Raw genomic sequence first — 24,039 nt, 5'->3', positions numbered from 1 at the left:
CTATGCTTTCTGAAAGGGGCTGTTAGAGCTCTTAGGATAAATATAAACCGCTACTTAACCTTGTCAGTGCTAGTGTCATTCTATATTTTGTCTTTTTGAAGGCTAGATGATGTTATTTGCATCTGTGAAATACTTATTGTTTATAAAAAAGGAAAGAAAATTATTCAACTCTGTTATCTATGATGTTGAACTTCAACAGTTGTATGAATCTGTATGCTTCCTTTTCTCTACCAAGTATACGGCTCAAGTATATGGCCTAATACCTACCAGCATCTGGATTAGCATTTCAAACTGTTTCAAAATGTTATTTTCTAACATGTTATGTACAAGAGAGAGGTTGGTCTTCAATTAATTTAGAAGTTACGTATTTTAGAAATTGATGCTTTGGTATATTGGTACAGTGGCTCTATGCAGTAGCCATTGTAACTGATAACTGCTCTCTCAGGTTTTTCAGTGCTTAAATGTTTGCTTTCAGCTTCTACTTGGGCCAAACAGAATCACTCTGATGGTATTTTTTGCCAAAATGTATCTGAACTCCTRTTTGTTACAGTCTGTAAGCAAGAGGGTCAGCTGAGCTATGCTGTCACCATTACATGTTTACATCAGTAAGTAAAGTTGTCATTTGAACAGAAAACCTGAAATACCACTTGAGATGACTTCACTTGACTTTATTTTGAAGACAATTCTAGGCTGTCCAGAGTAGGGCTACTCAATGTTTTGAGTACTTCAAGTCAAAACATTCCTTAAGTATCTTTAGACCATCAATTTTAATTTTCCTTAATCTGGCAGGCAGTTTTTTGTCTGAAGTGTTGACCTTTGATCTGTTTTCTAGGATCTGGGAAAGGGAATTTCTTGTACAGCTTAACATCATCTGTTTGAGTCCGGAGTCAGAACTTTGGGAAAAACAAGGTGTATGGTTGTAAACTTTCACAACAATCACAACAATAGAAATGCTGTTAAAAGTGTTAATGTTATTACTTGATCTGATTCCTTTTGAACTCTCAAAATCGGTCTGTGAAAGGCAGAACGCTGTGCACTCTGCCTTGTAAAAACAATGGAAGAAGAGTTCCGTAGGCTTCTTAAGTAAATGCGAACTACTGTTTGACTTTCATTCAGTTGAATATCTTTGGCTTGGTGCTAACCTCCATAGGCTGGTTAGGTTGGCTGTGCATGGTGCTCTCTAGTATTCCGTGATCTGCACTGCCCCCATGCCCATTTTCCTGAATATGTAAAGTTGTCTGTTTTTACATAGTACGTTTTAGTGGTTTTGTTCAAGAGAAGGGGAATGGTTTTCTTTTAGTGTAGGCCACCTGTCTGAGCTACAGTACTTATAGCTATTTGTAGCTGTCTGTCTGTTTGCTCTTACAGAAAAAAATACCCAGAATAAAGGGAATTGCTATATACACGTAATTATTTGTATATTGCTGCATAACCCTGCTTCTTCGAATGTCATCTGTTTTCCATATATATGTTACTTCTATGCAAAAGCATGACATACTACTTTAGTTTTTCATCTCTTTAGAGTGCAGCTTGTGCAGTGCCCCGCTCTCTTCCTATTTGAAAGTGGGGCCTGTCTGGATGATGTGATGTATGAGCATGTTGTTTTATTCATGTCACAAGGCATGGTGCTGTGTTGATGTAAAAGTATTTCAAAAGTGGTACAAAAATATCACTGAGTGCTGTTTGTCTATCGAATTCAACTGTACTGAAGATTATTATGTGCAACAGAAGATTAGTTGTTGCTGGTGACTAGGGATCTTTCCAGTCTTGCCTCTTGTTTCTCCTCTTCTTCATTCCTGGCACTGAAGCAGAATTACATTTCTCTTAAATCTGGGTGATAAATACATGTCTGACAGTACATCTTTAGAAATTATGTAGAAATATGTCAGCAACAATACTGCAAATCATCACAAAAAGTGAAGAGTGACTTTTTCCAGTTGTAACAACAGGAGGATTTTTACATAGCGATGGATTAAAGAGTAGGTTTGTTTATTGCAAGTTGCTCTTGTGCGTGTTTGGTTCCTTTTGGCAATAAAAAGATGGCCCCTTTGTTTCATACGCTTAGCGGTATTTCTGCTCTATGTACATCTGGGGGTTTTGCTTCCTTTTAAAAAAAAAATAAAGAAAAAAAGAAAAAAAAAAAGGATCTGTGCACTTATTCAGATGAGGGGGATGGGGGGACTTCATGGCTGGGAAGGACCTGGATTGTTAAGTGAAGCCAAGACAAAACTCAAAACAGCGAAGTTGACAGAAAAGTTATTTTGGAAATCATGAGAAGGTAATTGTTGTATCATTGTTAAGTCTACTGCTTTTGGTGGTAATTGCCACTTTTCTAGATGCACAAACAGCTATTAGAATAAAGAGGCATCATGCAGTGGGCATGGTAGGAACTGGTTAACTGGGGGAGAGCCCTAAAGCTGTTTAAGCCAGCTCTGCTGTGAAATAGTATCGGAAACTACATGCTCGGTTTTGTTGTTTTTATTGTTTAGAGTGCAGCCATGCAAAATTGAATCAGTGAAATGTCTCAGGTTACAAAAAAAATTACCTCTCCCCTCAAAATGTCTGTCTTTATTTTTCACTTACACAATGTAGAGCATTGGCACAACAAAGGGGATCGAATCTCTGATGTAGCAAAAACAATCGGGATGGGATAGGAATCTCTTCAACTGACTGYTCACTGGGGGAGCCATAATACGGTATTGCAACTGCAGGCAAACCTGCAGCCAGTCAAGCTACTCTTAGCCTGTTGCTGTACGGTCAGTCTTGGGGGAGTCTTCCTGCCTCAGTTCTCTTTCAGACTTTATTATTCTCAGCCATGCATTGGACAGTGATTTGCCTTGTTTCAGCCGTCACGAAACAGGTACTAACTGTGGCATTTTTAGATTCCAGAATTTGACAACTTATACCTGGACATGAACGGTATTATACATCAGTGTTCACATCCCAATGATGATGATGTTCACTTCAGAATCTCGGAAGATAAGATTTTTGCTGATATTTTTCACTATTTGGAAGTACTGTTTCGCATTATTAAACCAAGGAAGGTTTTCTTCATGGCAGTTGATGGAGTAGCTCCAAGAGCAAAAATGAATCAGCAGCGTGGGAGACGCTTTAGGTGAGAATATTTGTTCGTGCTCTGTCTTGAAGATAGWAAATATTAAAACAAACAAACATGGAGTTAAATGTGTGCAGTGAAATGTAAAATAAATTCTGAGTATTCATGCCATTGACAGTGGATACAATTTTTAGCTAAATGAAGGTAACTGCCTATAAAATGTTAATTCTTAAAATCATGATTCAAAAAAAGGAAGTTTGCTCATTACACTAGATTTTTTTTCTCTGTGTATGAGTTTTGGGAGATTTGATTTTTTTTTCTATGAAATTTTCTATGCAGTAAATGTGTAGTGGTGCTCTGAGGATGTCCTTGGTAGCTCAGTACCTTTAGCATTCTTTGACATTTGTGAATGCTATTTCTAAATAGACCTTTTTTGGTCACTATAACTAAATGCTCTTTGACAGTGATAGAAGGAAAAGAGAAGTTCCAAAGAAAAAAATGAAATAGGATTGAGAGAAGGACAACAATTTTTAAACTGTATAGGAGAAGAGTACGGTAAACCATTTTAAGACACTGGTGGTTTTTTTCTTGTTCAAAAGGTCTTCATAGAATCCTTGACCAAGAAAGGCTGGGATGATTTTGTCTTTCTCCATTGCTGATGGAGAGAAGTTGTTAGATCTGGGTGGTATTCCAAAGTTTCTGCTTTGTTTAACCTCGTTACCAAGTTGTATGCACTTTATTGGTCTGGAATAGCATTTTCAAATATTCCAAATATTCCCATTGTTTCAGCGTTCATCTGCTTTCATTGTGATCAGTCACTGAATGATTTTCTTGAGTATCTAAATATTAACAGTATCTGAGTAATGACAGGTTATCATCATTACTGGAAAAAAAGGAGCTATTTTTGAGTCTTTCAGTTGCACCAGAGACAAGGTAAACTGTTCTTAGGTGTTAAATTTCCTCTTTTTTTAATACTCTTCAAAAAAACAACCATATGTATTTTGTGGGGAAAACTGTACTTAGGGTATTACCATTTGAATAAGTCAATTTCTTCCCTCCTCCACCCTACCCCTCTTTGTTTTAGGTCAGCAAAAGATGCAGAGGACAAAATAAAAAAGGCATTAGAAAAGGGAGAAACTCTTCCTACAGAAGCCAGATTTGACTCTAACTGTATTACACCAGGTAAGATAATCTGCCAATTAATTCCAAAGCATAGATGTAAAAATAAACACTTACATTTTAATTATTTTCTCATCCAGTAGCTTTTTTTTTTTTTTTTTAATTAGCGGGCAGAATTTATAAAGGTTTCAAGTAATTGGGAATGCAGGTCTGAATAACTTCTAATAGTCTCACTCTAGAAATTTTTTAAATTACAATGGAAAAAATGAAACCTCATTTAAAAAAAAAAAAAAAAACTATATCCTTTATCTCTGGCCAAAGTTATTTTTCTTGCTGTTTTCCACTAATACCTATGATATGTAAATGCAGTTTTGAATGACTAGTGAAATGTTTTGTATGTAACTTCTAGATTTCTGTTTTCAGGAACTGAATTCATGGCCAGATTGCATGAACATCTTAAATATTTTGTAAATATGAAGATTTCCACAGACAAATCCTGGCAAAGAGTAACAGTCTACTTATCAGGCCACGAGGTCATTGTATTTTGTTAATCATTTATTTAAAATAAATTCTTATTTTATAGCAAAATGCTTACTGATGAATTTTGGTTTTGTATGCAGACTCCAGGGGAAGGAGAACATAAAATTATGGAGTTCATCAGATCAGAAAAAGCAAAGCCCCATCATGATCCGAACACAAGGCACTGTCTCTATGGTTTAGATGCTGACTTGGTATGTGGAGTTAATACAAACAACAAATGTCTATAAATGTGTTGTTCCTTCAGATGTCTTTGACGTATTGTAAGTGCATAGAGTACTAAAATGTTATTAAACAAGCACACATTTTTTTATTCCTGCAAGCTCTTGAATTTGTAAAGAAACAGAACAAACAGCAAAATTTCTTGATATTTCTCATATCTTGAATAACAGTTTTAAAATGGCATAAAACCCTTCTAATATCTCTTTGTAACAGATTATGCTGGGATTAGCAAGTCATGAAGCACACTTTGCACTCTTAAGAGAAGAAGTCAGATTTGGTGGTAAAAAATCTCAAAGGTGAACTGATTTTAACCATCTTATTCCATATATGATAAAATGAGATTCAAAAGATACAGGGTCATCAAAACAATTTTTTTATTGATTGCATATTTAATTATAAAGTCATAGTTTACTGTTTGTTAGAAAAATTATGAATTTAGAGAAACCAACTTGTTAATGCATATGAATTATATAACAAGGGAAAATGTATGTTGTCAGGGCAGCTGGTAAAAATCCTTAGCACTTTGGTGTGTTGTGTTCTTGCTTCATACTCTGAATGGAGCAGCCCAGGCTGAGCTGACATTGTTTCCATAATTATCTTATAAATTAAAAAAAACAATCTCTGCATACATCTCTGAGGTTTTGTTCATGTAAGCAAATTACTAGAATAATTGCTAAAAATAAAGTATCTTAAAGTGGCTGGCTGGATGCTCCTATTCTGGGTTTGCCTAGTTGAACTAACCTGTAGGTTATCGTCAGTCAGAATAAAGCATTTTATTCCAGAAGTGTGCGTGCACATGGAGCTATTCTGAAGTAATAGAAATATTTGTTTAAAACAGTTACTTTGGCTAGTTTCCTTCTTTGATGTACCTTAGGCCTGCTTTTGGTGGACAAAATGGTAGCAGTGGGAGATAGACAGAAAGACAAAGAAATAATCTTCTCTTCTACATAAAGGCTCTTGGATAATATGGTGATAAGTCATATAACTGTTTAGATAAATACATCACTCTTGCTAATGCATCAATATTTTCATTGCCAAGGACATATGATAAACATTACAAATAAGTATTAGTTTCATTGTCTTCCACAGTCATTTTTCACTAACGCTGCTGAAGCCTGTCACGTTTTGTTGATGATGTTGACATGTAATGCTAAAACTTAGGTTTTAAGAATGTTAAAACTGAGATTTTAAAAGAACATAGATCACATTAATATTCTTTTACTAAAAGAATAGAGGGAAAAGGACATTTTCCTTTAAAGACAGCCTTTCGATGGGTTAATTGAATAAAATATGAAATGAAAAGGCAAGATCTCCTAGTAGCATTTTTTTTTCTTCAAGCATTGCTTTGTGTATGTCCTGTTTTGTATCTGGAGAAAATTGCTCATTACAGGAATTTACTCTATAACTTATTAAAAGCCTGTCAAATGCAGTTCTCCATTACCTTCTGTCAATATTGTGATTTTATGAGTATTTTATTGATGGAAATTTTGAAAATATTAAAAATATGTACAAATTGATATCTGTTTCTCAGCAACTTACTGGTTGAGAGAAGTTCTTTGTTTTGGATCAGAATTTTCAGGTCCAATGAAATGAAAAGTAAAGGGCTAAAGAAAAAGCCTTACAGGATCAATCTGGACTTTCCAGAATTCTTTAATATTAATTTTAACATTACATTTAAAGTGACTGAATTGGGTCTGATGTTCCACACAGCCAAGTGTAGCTCAGGCTTGGCTTAGTACTCTTCATATAGATTTGGTTTTCACCCACATTATCTTCAGAGAGCTTTGGACAAGGTGCAGGGTGTAAAGTGTATGCACACACAGTTGCTTAGGCTGACTTGTCCTTGGAGGTGGTCTTAGCTAGTTATAATATCTACAAGTTGCAATAGTCCTTCCCAATTTAAAATATATCAAAGTCTTTAGCTTGCTAATCTTAATATCCTTTTGGCTAGGTATTAGCTAATTTTAGCGAAGAGAAGGAAAAAAGAATATATATTGATTTACTTATGCCAGAGCCTAATAGTATGTTTGTCATTTTTGCACTGTAATACCATGTTTTGAAGACACTGAATTATGCATTTGGAGCATAGTTTCAAATTGAGCATATTCTTTTTTTAAAGCAGAATTTCAAATGACTGAGAATTTCAATGCATATATAACCTAGCCACGAATCTGTGTGCTCTGTATGTACTCAGACTAGTTCTACAGTATCAGAAAAAGTATATTGATTCTGGTACAAGCTAGGTGAGGTTGTCCCTTGTTTTGGACAATGGCATAATGACTTAGCAACTAGTTACGGCAGCACGGAACTCGGCAAAGCTGCTGAGCTTTCTGTAAGCTAGCTATTTTCCCTGCAGTGCTGTCCCAAGTGCTGCTTAGAGGATTCTAAGGGAAAATTTTATAGACTCAAAAAATTAATCATAAAATAGATGCAAACGTTGTTTATACATTGTCTTCTGAAAAAATATAATCCTAGTATAATTACTTGTTTTTAGATAACTTTGAACTTATTAAATACTCATGTTGAAAGTGTTTATAAATAATTGACTTAATACTTTGAATAATTTATAGAGCATGTGCGCCAGAGGAAACCACATTTCACTTACTACACTTATCACTAATGAGAGAATATATTGATTACGAATTTTCACCAGTAAAAGTAAGTTCTAATGGAACTGTGAGTGAAAAATGTGTGAAAGCTTTGTATGTAAACTTGATGATTAAAATGTCCTTTTTTTCCCCCCCCCCCCAGGACAAAATTTCCTTTGAATATGATATTGAAAGGATAATAGATGATTGGATCTTAATGGGTTTCCTTGTAGGCAATGATTTTATCCCTCATCTACCTCATTTACATATTAATCATGATGCACTGCCGCTACTTTATAGAACCTATATGGCTATCTTGCCAGAACTCGGAGGTAAGTAGGAGTAAAAAAATGACTAAGGAGAAATATAGCTATAGAGCAGGCTAAGATTAAGTGGAAAGGTTAAATTTAAGCACCATCTTACTAATATTACAATAATGTTTGATAATCCTTGCTGAAGTATAGTTTTAATCAAAAGCTAGTTTTTTCTTTTTTAGTCTTCAGCTCTCTCCATGACTATTTGCATTTTTAAAATGCTGTTCTTTACTGCCGTTTTTTTCAATAATAATGAAACAGAACCAGATAAAGAATGGGAAAGAACAAAAGCATCACTGAGCTTGGCTCTGTGGTCTCATACACTTCTAATAGAGCCTCTGAAGGGTATCAGATCTTGTCATTTACCACAGGATTACTGTGCAACACACCATTGTTAGTAGTAGTTAGACTTGAATGTAGTTAAAAACAAACTGCTTTTGCTTTTTTCTAGAGTGGTTCTCACRAAATAAGCGTATCTTCAAGCACTGTTTGTTCAGTATGCTGGTTGAGAAAGTGAAGGTGAATATGCACGCTTCTGCGATGTGTAGAAGTGTTGCATTTTCTTTCTGTTAAGAGAATCAATTTAGTATGGTTGCATGTCATATACTAAGATAGTTTTTAGAGGACACTGGGTGGGTAGTAGATGAAGAATAACAACATGTATGTAGAATTAAAATATAAAGAGCTGTAGTCTCTTGGTTTTATTCAGAGAGGGACCTCACAGGAGTGTGAAAACCAACATGTAGACAGGATTTTTTTCTTTTTCTTGTTAAAATATTATGAAGGGGTTTGGCAGGAACAATAAATTCAGTTGTGGAAGGTAGAAACATTAGCACTCCTGCAGTTATTGATTTTCATTGTGTTAGAAAATTTAGTACTGTAATACCTTCTTTAGACAGCTGGCAAGATTGCATTGTAATATTTATACGGTTTCTAAATTGCAATTTTAAGCCTTATTTAGATTTTAATTTAAAAAAAAAAAACTTTATTTTCCCAATAGGTTACATAAATGAAAACGGGCATCTGAACTTAAAACGCTTTGAGAAGTATCTCACAAGATTGTCAGATGTGAGTAACTTGGTAGTTGCACTGTGTAGAAAGGTATAGTCCCTTATACATAAACTCCATGATGCAGTTCTAATGAACTGCTAAATGACCATGTTTACAGGTGGTACCATCAGCTGTTTTATCTTGGGATCCAATCAGTTGTCACCCGATCTTATAAGAGGGGAAAAAAGCCTGAGTATTTTGCATTATGTGTTAACCGGCACTGAGTGAGGATTCATGGTAGAATCATAGTCCTCATTTTCCATTGACTAATGAGCAGCAATACTGAGCAAAGTGTTCTACAGACAACATTATTCTTTGTTTCCCCTGCTTGACTGAATTTTAACTTTTTAATTTCTTGTGGGTGGAAGGTGTGTTTGTAGATCTTGGAGTGCAATATTTTTTGCAAGTTTTTTATGGAGATTGCTGGTAGAAAGCAGTGAAGTATTAGAATCTCTCAGAGATGGGCAGCAGCATTCTTCATGAACCGATACTAACTGGCATTCAGGAGGCAATCCTGTTAAGTGCTCTGCAGTAATCCATCCTAGAGATGAGAGATGGTGTAGGTCAATGCCACAGCCATTTGCCAAACTTCAAAGGAGAATATTTATCTGCTTCTACCTGAGAATCTTAAGACAGGGCTGATCTATTAGTGTTAGGTATGTTGCACAAGACTATATTACTCCGACCCTATATAGCTCTATTGTTTGCAGAATTGATAGTGAAGGTTGAAAGTTATTAATGCTTTTTGTTACCTGTTGCTACCTAACTGAAAGAAAATAGGACTTGGGTATATGTTATATGTTGCCAAGAAAAAAGACTGATCATGTTAATCTGTTAGATTAGTTGTAGCTCTGGGGCAAAACATTTGTGTACTAGTGGCTCTGGATGTAATCTAATGCACTTACTAAAAAATGTTGTTAATTTAACGGTCTAAATTCAATTGTCCCTCAAATATTTCTGAATTAACTTTAGTCTTTCTGTGCAGTTTGATCGTGAACACTTCAGTGAAGTCTTTGTAGACTTAAAGTGGTTTGAAAGTAAAGTAGGCAATAAATACCTCAACGAGGCAGCTGGTATTGCAGCAGAAGAAGCCAGAAACAATAAACAAAGGAAACATAAGGTTAGTGTGTTATGTGTTTAGTTCTGGAAATAAGAATGTTGTTATTTCTAGCAAATCAATCATTTGCCTGCTATAGTAATTTAAATGTCATACAAGTTGAATGGCATAAGTAACATTTGAGGAATCACCTGTATGCATTGCTGGTCATGAGTGATGAAATGGTTAAGTCAAGGTCAAGTTCTCGCCTTTTTTTTAAATCTTGTAAATCCATAACTTAACCCTTTTTTGACAACTCGCCTGTACCTCAACAGCCACAAAGCTTACTTCTAGGTGAATTGTAGTTAAATTTGCTAAGCTTTAAAATTTTATTTCTCAATGTAGAGCCTGCTGGAAGTTTCTTAAATATCTCAGTTACACTGAGTGATCATTTGTACACATTGATGAATCCATAGTCTTGGTACTGGCCAACTCTTTGGCAATGAATAGATAAACAGCAATTTGATGGATGTGAGCTGTATCAGATCTGTCATCAAACTTGCAATTCTATACATAACTAAGCAATGGGCAACAGCATCTTTCTCAGAGAAATCCTTTCTCTGTTTTTTGTCTCTGCCCCACTGTCATGTTTTTTGTTTTTTTGTTGTTTTTTCCTGCTGCATATTTGCTGTCCTTCAATATATGCCTTGCAGTGGTAGTGTTTTTCATTGATAGAGACTGTAGCAGTAGGAAATTCCTTCAAGTTTAATCTGTCATCACATATCATTGTCCTGTTCTTTAGTGCAGTTTGAGATTTGTAAGAGCAAGACGTTAGCTTTTCCTATGATAAGATGTGCTATATTCTGTTTTGTTTTCTTACTTGCCACAGAAGTTTGGAGTAGTTGTATAGTATTAGCTAGCCATCTTGACTGATTCTTTGAGTGGCAGTGACAGTCAGGAACTTGCCTATCTCAGGTACAGGGGAAGAGGGCCTATTTAATGACTCCTGCTTATTGAAAGATGCTCAGAGTGCTGTACACAAAAGAGTGTGTAGCATAAGAATGAAGTGAATATTTTGCCTGTATGAGTCCGTAAAACATTCCTTCTGCCCTTATTTCCCACAAAAGCGATTTGAACTCTGTTAATCTGGTGATTAAAAAAATAAATAAATAAATAAAACCCAAAGGCAGTTGGGATTTTATTTGAGACTGCTCTTTCATCTGATGTGTATGGATAGAATCATTTTCTTAAGGGAAGGAAATGTAGTTTTTTAGGAGATAATATTAAATAATAATTAGACATATGCATCTTGATTGCAGTCTTTTGAGTTGCAGATTATAGGACTATGAATTAGGTATGTGCGTATTTATCCTGTATTTTTACTTCATCTCAAATATTCATTTAATAGGCTCAGGAAAATTCTATATGTTTGGCTGCTTTAGAAAAAAATGAAGATGAAGTTGTGACCTTAAAAAGTAAGTGCAAATTATCCCATATGTATATAACAAAAACTTGTTAATTTATATATAGATTTGGAAGATCTGTAAGTATTTCAGATCAGAGACAGCCTTAATCTAAATGAAATGGTTGGGTAGCTAGCTATTGGGAAATGGAAGTGCACATCCCTGGCTTCTGGTAAGAGGGTGTGGGGCTAAAGCCTTTGAAGTGCTTCTTACCTGCCCAGCATTTCCATGCCTAAATTAAAGGAGTGAATGAGTAAATCTTAAACAACGTTGTTGGTTTTTTTTAATTATTTGCCTAGGCATTTTGCTATATGGATTGGGATAAATGAACAGATTTGCTGGTTTAGAGTTTTGTATGATTTTAGGGGTGTTGATTGTGTTTTTAAGCACACTCCACTTGTAAGAAGTATCTTTTGTTCATATAGTGAAGTGGGATGTCACAGACATATAAATATTTTTCAGTGATACAAGACAATGTCGTTTAAAAAAATTAATTTTTAATTTTAAATGTTTTAAAATTATTTTCTGACAAATTATGTTCTCTTAATCTTCTTATAAATAGGCTACAGAAAGGGTTGCCTATCTTTATTTAAAATGAAAAAATTCCAGACTTTCTCCAGTTAAAGTTTCAGTTTGATTGTTTTGTGTTACTTTCTGTACAAGGAAAGAACAAGCACTTTAACTGAATTGAGGAATAAAGTTAAAGCATCAAATAAAAACTAAATGTCTTGAAACTTTATTATAGTAGAGAAGTTAATGCTAAGCCAGTTTTTCATGGCTTCTTTTCTAGATGTGTTGGAAGATGAACCAGAAGATGATGATCTTTTTGAAACTGAGTTTAGGCAATACAAGAGAACTTACTACATGACTAAGATGGGTGTAGAAGTAGTTTCTGAGTAAGTCTATGCTGAATTACTTTTTTTTTTTTAAACACCGAAGACAAGTCTTTCCATATGTGTAACATAAGTCAGAATATTCATCCATGCTGAAGGCAGAAGAGAACTCTTGGCAGTGGACTGTAGCTGTGATGCTTCTGGCTGATGCAAGAAGAGATATAAGTCAGGATTTCATAACAAGTATTTAAGGGCCAGAGAGAAAGAGTCCATTAATATTGAATGGTCTAGAAAGCTTGTGTTTGTTAGATTCCCAGAATGCTCTACCTACATTCCTATGTACAAAGAGGCAAGTAATTTTTATATGCTATTGAAAATAGGAAAAACTAATACTTATCCTCTCTTTTTTGTTTAAGTGACTTCTTGGCTGATCAAGCTGAATGTTATGTCCAGGCAATACAGTGGATTTTGCACTATTATTACCATGGAGTTCAGTCATGGAGCTGGTAAGAAAAATGCAAAAATCACCTTTTATGTTGGGAACATTTAACGTAGTTCTGCTTATTTCTGATCTGTAAACGCTGCAGTACTGTGGTTAACTCAAATAACTTAGCAGTTTTTCTTCCGTAGGTATTATCCTTATCATTATGCACCTTATCTGTCAGATATTCGCARCATCAGTGAACTCAAAATCAAATTTGAACTGGGAAAACCTTTCATGCCATTTGAACAGCTTCTTGCTGTACTTCCAGCAGCTAGCAAAGATTTGTTACCTAAATGTTACCAGGTAGGGTTTGGAATTAAAGTACATTCATCTATCATTTTCTGGTTTTATTGTTTGCTTTATTTTGAAGTAATTCCTTTTTTGATATTTTTACGTGTCCTCTTAGTTATAGTCTACCTCTAAATTTAGGTGTATGGTTAAATACTTCTACTTCTTACTGTCCTTCATACATTGTAAAGTAAGTTAATAAATACAAAATTTTGAACTCCCTAAGTAATTTCTGAACAGAACAGTTAAACAGTAGATGTTTAATTCCTCTTCAGGTTTGAGTTGGCTTTAGTATCAAACTTCCTCTATCTCTTCCTGGAATTAGTGTTAAATTGTCTATGAAATTTTTTGATGCCTTTATTGTGTTTTCCTAGCATTTGATGATTAGTCAAGACTCTCCTATTATAGAATATTATCCGCCAGATTTTAAAACTGACCTAAACGGAAAACAGCAGGAATGGGAAGCTGTAGTATTAATCCCATTTATTGATGAGGTGAGTTCTTTTAACATTTGCTATCTATAAAAACTTGCAAACAAAACTCCTGCCAGTCTTCTTATTTTATCTACAATTAGAGTTGCAATTAGATGGAAGGTTCAATTAACACTTGATAAGACCATGGAAAAACATAAATGTTTGTTGCCTGGAAACTGAAGGCTAGGTTAAGTTACCACAAGTGGACGTAGCTTTAATTGGGAAAAGTTTTGAGTAAGGAATATGGGCTTTCTTTTTGTCGTTTGTTCTTGGTTTTAATCCGATAATAGTTTTAGACTTTCTGAGGAAAAAATTTCCTRTTCCTAAAAACATACAAAAATACAGTGTCTGTAAGTAAGATTTAAACTCTTTAAAAAATCTACTTACAGAAAATCATCTCTTCACCTGGGCAGAAGACCTCAAGTGCAAATTGGACTCTAGAATGTCCAAGACAGGAATAAAATAAACACATTCTCCTCTTGCAGATGGGCTAACAATTGTCATACATATTTATCAAGCTAAATTTGAGTGCATCAAAGAGAGTGGATGAAAATAAAAGTGCAGATTTGATATTAAAATATGTACAGGTGGTGTGTGCCTATTGATTGTTTCCATAGTTCACAGTGAAAGGTTGATGGGACTTAGTCCTCACAGAAAAGAGGAGAGTTATTTGAATGACCAGTAGGTGCTTGAAACTTTTTCAATTGTTATTTTGCAGAATAGAAGAGAATTTTATGGTAGCCTCTAGCACCTTTTTAATATTTCTTTGTATGTTAAATGTAAAAGGCAAAATATGACTAGCACTTTAGAAGCATTTTCAAAAATGTAATCTTTATCCTCCAAAGCTCTTCCATTGCAATTGTCTGGCTTTCCTGCTAGTGGGACATGAGGAAGGGGAGGCTGCACTTAGACAATGATCACATTAACCAGAAAAGTGCAGGTATCCACCTTCCTAGAACAGAAGTTTTTGTGCACATTTTTGTTGCCGGTTTCACTTGTGTTGATTTCCTTTAAATTTAGAAACGACTGCTGCAAGCCATGGAATCATGTAATAAGTGCCTAAAGGAAGAGGAGAAACGAAGAAATACTCACAGTGCTTGCTTAATGTACTGGTATGACAAAGATACAGAGTTCAAGTACATGTCACCGTGGCCAGAAAAATTCCCTGCAATAGAAAGGTGTCGTTCCAGGTAATACTGTTATAACTATTTTAGAGTAGACTAAAGATAGTTAGAATACTTGGTCTAGCATTTTAGCCAAAGCTTGTATATGCAGATATATACACTGGAAAATTTTGAACATTACATTAAATATTATTTGTTGTGGACAGCACAGTAAAACTAGTTGTCTCATTTCTTCAAGCTTCACTTTGCAAAGCAGATGAACTGAAGTTATGTCAGCAAGAGCACTTGAGAAAGTTATTAAACTACATATGACATGGAAGGTGAAAGACTGGTATAAATACCCGATGGTAGTGGCGATTCATCAGCACACTAATTCCAGACCATATGTAAACCATTGTCAATGTTTGGATCAAGATCCAATGCAGAGAGTTAAACACAAATGTTTTGTTCATTGTCCTCTCACTGAAAGCAGCCAGCTTTATTTAACACTGACTGAGGTATCAAGACTAAATGGAAATAAAACATTAATAGTAGACAAAATGGTGGAGGAATGACTGTTGCAAGAAAACACTTGGTGAAGAATGAACAGCTATAAAGATGATCGATGCCGTGTGTAGCCATTGCTAGTTTAGAACTTGAATATAACAATGAATTAAAATAGCAAGATTGTGACATACTTTAGCTTAAAGTTAAGTTTTGTCTTATTTGTAAGCAATTGCGTCTTTGCAGAAATAGCATGGGTTTCATAATCCTTTATGCAGGATTTTACACAAATGGCTCAAATTAATTGCCACCCTGTAGGAAAGTCAAAGGGTATGTCAGTTTGTTAAAGTCCAAAAGTGCTTTCTAGAGCCAAAGGTGAATTTGTATGAGTAAAGTTTTTATAATTTATTTTTTAGGTATAAAACAATTCCTTTGGATGCCTGGCATGTAGAAATAACCCACAATAAAATAACTAAAATCAACAAGAGTGCATTATATTTCTGTGGATTTCCTACTTTAAAGCACATTAAACATAAGGTAAATGATTTCTCTGGTCTGACATTTTCATTTGTATTTAATAGATTATTGCATAAGATTTCAAGCAAGTTTTATGTACTTTTTTTTTTTTTGTACCCAGTTCTATCTTAAGAAAAGTGGCGTACAGGTGTTTCAGCAAAGCAGCCATGGAGAAAATATGATGTTAGAAATCATAGCTGATGAGAATTCAGAAGAACAGGTAAGTGCTTGGCTTTTAAAAAATATGCTTGTCATAAAAAAGACGAAATTTGTTAAATAGTCAAATTTGATATTTTGGTTCTTTATCTTCTTGGTAATGCATTATGAGAGAAAAATATTTAGAGTAATACTGAAAAGTTTCAAAAAATTCAAAAATCCAGCAAGCATTTCTTAAAGAAAATCTCCTGTACAGATTAAATAATTCAAATGAGTGTCTCCAGATTTTTGTAAAATTTGTTTAACTAGTAATGCTTGGATTTCGAAATGAGCTTTAGGTATAAGTATGTAAAATTTAATTAATTTTGTCAATGCCACTTATAAGGTAGATGCGTTTACCTCTCATTTCATAAGGTGAAATACAGTTGTATGCCCAAGAATGAGTGAACGAATGAATTGCTGGAGTAGGAGCTCTGGAGCTCTTGGCTCCTAACCCAAAGTTTAGACTGTTAGGTCAGAGTGTTCTCGACATATATTTGAAAAATATCAACTGCATTAGTTCACTCTGGAAAGCTTTTATTGATTGTTGTGGTCAATAGTAACCAATAAATTTCATTAGAATTAAAATGATAAATTTGCATTTAGGATATTCTGGAATTCTGGGAATGTGCTGCAAGGTTTGAATTTGTCCTCACTTCAAAATAGTCAGTCTCCTCCGCAGAGTCTGTGGCATTTCTGAGCTGTAGCAATCGGCTGTTTTCATGTAAGGAGTTAGTGAGACTCAGTTCTTACTGATAGTTGAAAACGGTACAAGGGCAAGGAAGCAGAGCCTCTGTATTTGGTCTAGCTGAGTATATAGGTGTATTTTTTCATCAACAAAGCAGACTTATACCTTCAGTTAAATGAAACAGTCTGATAGAGGAGTTAGGGGAAAGAGTTGAGGCAGAGACACTAAGAAGCAAAAAGATTTTTTTCAGAATCCTGTAAAAGTTCAGCACTATTTCATAGTCAAAAATGTCAGGTAGCAAAAGACAAATGCAGGAAAAGAAATGGAAGGAAAAAAAAAAAGATGGAGGAGAAACATGGAATGGAGAGGGGAGGAAAACAAGGACAGAGAAAGGTGAATATTTAAGATACGTGGAAAAGAGAATTAAATAAGCTAAAATAATAGATTAAAAAGTAGTTCAAATTCACTGGAAAAAGAACATAATGCAAGACCAAAATTGCATATGCTAGGAAGGGTAAAAACAGTGCTGGACATAAGTGCTGCTGCTTTATTGCAGTAAGATACAAAAGTAAAAATCTATAATACAAAATATTTTAGCAATCTCAAAGTACATTGTCAGTTTGAGTATTGTTGTTCCCAGAGACACAATAGTTCCAAGTGATTTAGCAAAAGACACATAGGAAGCGTAATCCAGAAATGGAAACACAGATCTTAAAACTAACATACTGTGCGAGAAGTAAAAAGCCTCACCTGAAGTATGATACTCCRTCCTAAAAAGTGAAATACAGTTTTCTTGATCATTTCTAATCAGAGATTATATGTAAAAGATATCAAAATAAAATTCAATAAGCTAAAATTGTTTATTCTGCAAGAAATGCTATTCTTTAATTAGAATAATTTTTACTGCAAATACACAGTTCAAAAAAAAATTTTAAATCATTTTAATATGTTAAAAAATTAGTAACTTTTGTTTTTTTCAGACTGTAGAAAATGTTGCCAGTTTGGTACTTGGAAAGCTTGTTTTTGTTAACTGGCCACACCTCGAAGAAGCCAGAGTTGTTGCTGTGTCAGATGGAGAAACTAAGTAAGAGAGATTTCATAGATGATTGGTTGTTTTATTGAATACAAAGCTTCTGTCCAGCCTTAGGGATTTGTTTGTTTCAAGCCCACATTAACAACAAATGGGACCAGATGCATCAAAAGCTGCTTGGTGGCAGAAACTTTGTTTAGCATTGGTTTGAGGTTTGAGTGTGTAGGAAAAGCGCAGCCCCCCAGTATTTTGCTCTAGGTGCAGAAGTTTGGGAGAGCACATTCTTATTTTGAGGACATAAAAGTACACGTGAAATCCACACAGAATAACGTGAAGGAGAACATTTCTCTAGAATTTTCCTTTCAACACATGCACTGGTATTTTTTATAAAAATCACACAGCATGGTCTGTTGTGAAGGGGGTAGAGTAATCTGTGCTACAAGTATTCCATGTCTTAGAGTAATTTCTAACTGCTGTCTAGATTAATCCTATTTGGGTAAATTCATACCTGTTAAAATATTCTCAAGGTTTTATTTGGAAGAACCACATGGAACACAGAAGCTTTACATGGGAAATGCAGTGCCCCCAACTAAAGTGGCATATGTTGGAGATAAGGAACAAAATGTATGGTTAAAAGAAGTTCAAGGAGTTTCAGAACAGTAAGTAACTTTGAAAATCAAAGTGTAACTTTGCATTTTATAGCTTAGCTGTGTTTGGTTGTTGTATTATAGACGTTAATTAGCAGACAAGAGTTTCTGCATATATGATGATAAAGGCTAATGAGTCTACTGGAATAAAAGAACATCTGTTGAAATTTCAAAATTTGTAGAGTTAGTCACTTAGTGTTTAAAATTAGGTGATGTTATGAAAGAATTCTCAAATGAATGAGTTACAATATTTACTCTCCCAGTCAATTTTCTCATTCTGGGCTTAGTAATTCTCAGTTGTAGGTAGTGTATAATGGAGTTATACAATATCAAGGCACAACTTTAATAGCTTACTGTTGTTAAATTTGATTATAGTTCACACTTTTAGAGTGTGGACACTTGGAGAACTCAACTGAGTTACAGTACCTTGACATGTTATTATCTGTCAGTTGAATTAAATGTCTTAATTACCTTTAATCCTCTCCACTGTTAAGGTAAAATGTGTTTAAATTAATACACTTAACTACATAGCAATGGCCATGCGCCAATAGGTAAGCAATTGGTTAAGCCATTTTTCTGGCCCTTTTTTTTAAATAAAAATCAGGGACAAGCTATTAGAATCCCTTTGTTAAGAGTAATTGTTTTTAATTTAAATAAATCAATTTGACCTTGTTGGTTTGTATATTGTAATCAAACTAAATGTTCTATTTTGTGTTCAGTTACCAGAGAAGAAAAGGAATAATTATTCATGAAACATCAGTAGTTGTGTATGCTCAGTTACTCACGGGTAATAGATATCAACTAAACCAAAATGGTGAAGTTTATTTGGAGAAGCAGTGGTCAAAACAAGTTCTTCCTTTTGTTTACCAAACTGTTGTCAAGGTAAATATACAAGTTCAGTATCTTCTTGCACGTAGCTCCTTATTCCATTAAGAGGAAAAAGAACAAATGCTCCTTTAATGCAAAAGAATGAAACAAAAATGAATAAGCATCTTAAATTTGTGTGTCATTTTTTTTATAACAAAAATATGAAGTGCCTCTTTGTTTAAAAAGGAATTTTGGGTGGAAAAGTTTTTGTCACAGAAGTTGGGATCCTATTGCATAGTTTAGAGATCTTGCTGAAAAAAATGGTTTATATCTTTTTTTTTACTGATATTTTGAATGAAGTACAATAGTTGTGCTATACCGGGTAGCATAGTTGCTTTTGTAACTTAGTTTGTAATAGAGCCTGAACTTCACTGCCTTCAAAGAACCATTTCAGATTTGAAGAGAATACTTTTAAAATGTTTTAGAATAAGCACTTATTTATGTGAACTTTTTAATGATTCTGCTGGAACTGACAGGTATTTAACTTTAACAGTATGAATTTTGTCATTTTCATGTAGGATATCAAAGCCTTTGACTCTCGTTTTTCAAACATCAAAACTTTGGATGACTTGTTTCCTCCTGGGAGTACCGCCTTTATGCTGGGATCTCCTTACTATGGCTGCATGGGAGAAGTTAGTTCCAAGATTTCTTTTTCCCCCTAGACTTCTTTATTTTCAAGCCTAAAATGATCAAAGGTACTATGTGGCAGTATTGGTCACTAYATTTTGCTAGCTTCCTTGGTGGTTTAGTCAGTGTAGGGATTCTGCGTTCCCTGGCTCTGTTGCTGGCATAACAGGATAAAGATTGCATAGCTTGAATGCAGAATTATTTTTAGTAATTATTTGGGATAATTTTTAATATGTAGAGAGCCCATTTTTGGACAATTTTCAGTCAAGGATTCCTTTAATTTAATGCTGTTTGGCTGGCTCTGTAAGGAAGCAGTGTGTGGGTCAAGGAAGGCAGTTGAATGTCAAAGCATCTTTGTGCATACTGCAGCAAAATTGTTACTAAAGTAGACTTCAGGGTGTAGTCTTCCTGCCTTTTTTTTTTTTTTAAGAGCTATTTAACGTGTTTTGTTTCTCTCCGAGGTTCAAGATTCACGCGATGTGATCACAGAAGGTAGAATTCGCGTGGTTTTCAACATTCCATGTGAACCCCAGCTTGATCCCTTAATACAGAACCAGCATGTAAGTGCTTCTAATTTTGTAGTATAAGCTTAAATGTGGTGTCAAATGTACTCTGTAATGGTAAATGTCTTTAAGGGATGTTTCAATATTACTCATTTGCCCTTTGTGTGAAAATCCTTACCCTTTGGGAATAGCCGATATTTTTTGTTTATCTGTTTTTTAAAGAAATATTCTGTGAAATACAATCCTGCATATATTTTGGCCAGTCGTCTTGGAGTAAGTGGATATCTTGTCTCCAGATTTACAGGGAGTATCTTTATTGGAAGAGGATCAAAGAAAAAGTAAGTTTATATACAAGTATATTTGAGAGTTTTGATTGCAGAAAAGCTTGAAAATTGTAATACTACTCTGCAGAAGTTCTGCAATGTTTTAATGCTGTTCTTCTACACAACAATGTATAACTGCAGTCTCTGATCTAAAACTTTCTTTAGAGTGTATTTGTTGTAAATTAAATTCCTGTGCAGTGTGTTTCCCTCCTACCATATACCTATCATCTTGTTAATCATTGGTTACTGGAGTGATGCCCTATTGGCTTTAATGTTCTAGAAAGGCAAAAAAAATTGCCTTTCCTAGTTATCTGTTTGCATAATTCAAGCAGGAGTTTGACCTGACAAACATTTCAGTTCAGTTGTGTCTAAAACTTACTCTGGTTTCAAGTTCATACCGCTAACTATTAGTTAATGATTGAGTAAACTTAAACTARTTTTCACTGGAAAAATAATATTTAAAAATAAAAGAAGACTGACATGAGGGTGGCTTGTGCTACAGAATGGAATTTCAGTCAAGGAGAAACTGTAGACTCTATCTTCTGCTTGCCCTTTGGAAGCTGGGCACCAAATGCATTCCCATCATAGAAGCAAAACTTCCATCCAACTCCATAAATACATCAGGGAGTTAGGGAGCTGGAGAGGGGTTATGGGAACAGCACTGAAAAAGCTCTCTGACAGGGATGCAGAGATGGCTAAAATCCCTTTGCTCTGATAAATCTGTTTCATTGTGTACATGCAGCTCAAAGTTGCAGAAGAGCACACAGCAGCATGTTTATACAGTGAGACCTRCCAGTCAGTTGCTGAAAATTGGCTCAGACTGATGTTGCTGCCTACACCACTGTCTAAATACTTGCTGGGTCACCACAGGAGAACAGGAATCCCAAAATATGGGGAAGCCCCTTCCATAGAGGCAGTTTAGAGTTTGCCTCAGGCATGTAAGAAAAATCTTTGTTCTGCATACATCTCTGCTAGGACATATGAGATGGAAAAATCTACACAGATCCTGTAGTGCTTCTGTATCTTTGTGTTTTTGACGAATCTCTCAAAGAGGAGCTGATACTCTCAGTAGATGAAATCAAGCTCCTGTTCTTTCTATTACTGCTATCATCAAACAAGGTATTGCTCCAAGTTCATGATTCCAAGTATTTTTACAACAATTTTTCCTGCCTCAGGCAAGAGGTGAAGGAAATGGTGATTTTTTTGTTAATGTTAAATATAAAACCATCTTTAAGTAGATCATTAGGCTAAAATACTTTTTCAATTGAGCGTTTATTTAGATAAAAACTTTTCTTTAGAAGTCTCCTCAGTGGAAGTTCTCTGTAACAACCAGCTAGTGGAAGGAGACAACAAAAACACTATGTTCAAAAGCTTGCCAACTGGCTGGGAAAATGAGTTTTKATTTGGTACAAATCAACCCATGTGGCTAGAATAATGCATATGTCCCGTTTGTCCTGATGAGAATAAAAAGTGGAATTGGGGTCTAATTTCATTGTACTTATAATTACTCTAGTATAAAGGAATAATAATTGTACTTGTATTTTTTTTTTCCTAACAATTAGTTAAGACTAAATCTTCTTAAAGTGTATAAGGGAAAAGATCCCTATTTTTCTGAATGTCAGAACTGTGGTTTCGTAGGACGGCTCACTAAAGTAGTGTTTGGTGCACAAGCATTTTCTTGTGACTTAATGTGTACACATGCTCTACTATTGTTGASGGATGAGCTTCTACATCATGGTAAATGCCAGGTAAATTGTGGTTGGTTAGATCTCAGTTAAGGAAGGGAAAATATTCCCTACCCTCATTTGCATTAAGGTAAGATACAGCTACTATAGTACAGGTGATGTCCTGTAACTTTACAGCTGTTGTGATACTAGTAAGTAAACAGTACAATGAACTGAACTTTTATATATTTCATGTCTAAGGATGTATGTGTGCATGTATAGGTATATGTGCATATATTATTGCAAGTTAATGAACTTTTTCTTATTTCTAGTCCTCATGGAGATCACAAAGCAAATGTGGGGCTGAACCTGAAATTCAATAAGAAAAATGAAGAAGTTCCTGGCTATACTAAGAAAGTTGGAAATGAATGGATGTACTCTTCTGCAGTAGAACAACTACTTGCTGAATATTTAGAAAGGTAGATATTGAATATGGACTTCATCTAAACTATCCAACATCATATCAGTTGTAGGAGTTTGTCCTTCTGGACACAGGTCTTGTAAGAACTGATGAATTTGCTTTTGGTGATTGCTTGATGGAATTTCTTTTCTTCCAATATCCTCTCCTTCCAAGAGTGGGCATGTTAATTCTTCAGTTTTTCAGTTTTGGTGAAACATACTTGGGATAGAGTAATTTTGTCAGCAGCTTACGTTGACAAGTGAACAGTAAGACATTAATTGTAGTTTAAAAAAAAAAATCCATCTGGACTCCAGAAAATTTTGAAGCCCATCATAATCTGTTTTGGTGAAGCTCTTATGTGCTTCTGTGCTGTAGGTGAAACTAAATCTGTGTTCCATTTATCCACTCATTAGGGTGCCTGAGCTATTTAATTATATAGCCAAGAATAGCCAAGAAGATATATTCTATGAAGATGACATTTGGCCTGGCGAGGATGAGAATGGGTAAGCCATCTTTATTCTACTTATTCTAGAAGAAAAGAAGACAAGAGCTGACAATGCTGAAAATGGTGGTGACCATTTAGTGGCTGCTGAGTAGCTGAAACCTTTCCGTTCCTTCAGCATTATGATTGTTCAGTGATCATTCTGATAAAATTATCAGCATGTTGTACATTTTAGTTGGGGAATCAAAGTCTCTGTGAGACTCCTATCTCAAGTTCAATAAATGAAAAATTTAATCTTCAATGGCTACTTTATAAATCTTGCTTTTAAAATACTCTTCAATCTTGCATAGGTGTGAAGTAGTCACAGAGTCACCAAAAGGTCATTTTTTGAAAATAAGCAATAATTATTTCACGTGTTTAAAGTGATTTTCAATTGGAAAAATAATGCATACAGAATCTAAAGTGCTTACATGTTTTTCATATGCATTCAGTCAATTCTATGGAGCTTACCCTGTATTTTCACGTCAGTTCACATAGTTGACCAACTGTGCACCAGCTATTCAGCTGGCAGTTACATTTGGGAGCTGAAAGTAAAAAGACCTTTCAGAAAGGAAGACAAGGAGCAAGCTTGGTTCCAGATACAGTATAATAACAATCAAAAAGCTTTTATTGCTAGCTAGTACAACCTGTTGATGGGCCTGAGTTGGTAAGTCTGCATGATCCTGCACTATGCAGGACTTTGCCAAATGGACATACCATCATAGGACTTTTCTGTTATAAGAATCTCAGGATTGTGCTCCATTTTACCATAGAAGCATGCCCTGAAGTTCATTCTTACTGTGTTGTGAAAAACAGCTGGTCACAGAACCTTTGATCACAGCCAGACATGGTTAGTTCATTGGATACAAACTCAATTTCCGGAATAGACTTTACAGACTGAATACTTTTAAATAATTTCTGGGTTTGAAAGTTGTTGGTTTTTTGGCTGAGACAAAATTTCAGAGGTTA

At 34.8% G+C, this 24,039-nt stretch overlaps 1 protein-coding gene across 15 annotated transcripts in view; it reads left to right on the top strand.

Annotated features, from left to right (window-relative positions):
- Window positions 1-24,039, top strand: part of XRN1 (5'-3' exoribonuclease 1) — a 44,898-nt gene that overhangs the window by 1,320 nt on the left and 19,539 nt on the right. For 10 of the 15 annotated variants that reach the window (XR_003256933.1, XR_003256935.1, XR_003256934.1 and 7 more), the window contains exons 2-26: window positions 2,883-3,115; window positions 4,140-4,237; window positions 4,598-4,707; window positions 4,795-4,905; window positions 5,147-5,229; window positions 7,504-7,591; window positions 7,685-7,853; window positions 8,836-8,903; window positions 9,871-10,005; window positions 11,330-11,396; window positions 12,175-12,280; window positions 12,634-12,723; window positions 12,848-13,004; window positions 13,364-13,483; window positions 14,483-14,652; window positions 15,486-15,606; window positions 15,707-15,805; window positions 17,449-17,552; window positions 18,026-18,157; window positions 18,865-19,027; window positions 19,531-19,644; window positions 20,101-20,199; window positions 20,365-20,480; window positions 22,462-22,608; window positions 23,003-23,092. Coding sequence is in view for 10 of the 15 variants with exons in the window: in XM_026087074.1 (XP_025942859.1) it covers window positions 2,883-3,115; window positions 4,140-4,237; window positions 4,598-4,707; window positions 4,795-4,905; window positions 5,147-5,229; window positions 7,504-7,591; window positions 7,685-7,853; window positions 8,836-8,903; window positions 9,871-10,005; window positions 11,330-11,396; window positions 12,175-12,280; window positions 12,634-12,723; window positions 12,848-13,004; window positions 13,364-13,483; window positions 14,483-14,652; window positions 15,486-15,606; window positions 15,707-15,805; window positions 17,449-17,552; window positions 18,026-18,157; window positions 18,865-19,027; window positions 19,531-19,644; window positions 20,101-20,199; window positions 20,365-20,480; window positions 22,462-22,608; window positions 23,003-23,092 (2,990 nt within the window). In the remaining 5 variants the exon portion in view is untranslated. Of the gene's footprint in view, window positions 1-2,882; window positions 3,116-4,139; window positions 4,238-4,597; window positions 4,708-4,794; window positions 4,906-5,146; window positions 5,230-7,503; window positions 7,592-7,684; window positions 7,854-8,835; window positions 8,904-9,870; window positions 10,006-11,329; window positions 11,397-12,174; window positions 12,281-12,633; window positions 12,724-12,847; window positions 13,005-13,363; window positions 13,484-14,482; window positions 14,653-15,485; window positions 15,607-15,706; window positions 15,806-17,448; window positions 17,553-18,025; window positions 18,158-18,864; window positions 19,028-19,530; window positions 19,708-20,100; window positions 20,200-20,364; window positions 20,481-22,461; window positions 22,609-23,002; window positions 23,093-24,039 lie in introns of those variants that run through there. The other 5 variants (XM_026087078.1, XM_026087080.1, XM_026087075.1 and 2 more) reach the window with 5 other exon arrangements.

This window comes from Apteryx rowi, unplaced genomic scaffold (assembly GCF_003343035.1).
Source record: "Apteryx rowi isolate R43461 unplaced genomic scaffold, aptRow1 scaffold_70, whole genome shotgun sequence".
NCBI classification, from domain to species: Eukaryota; Metazoa; Chordata; class Aves; order Apterygiformes; family Apterygidae; genus Apteryx; species Apteryx rowi.
This window is presented reverse-complemented; position numbering and strand designations above follow the sequence as displayed.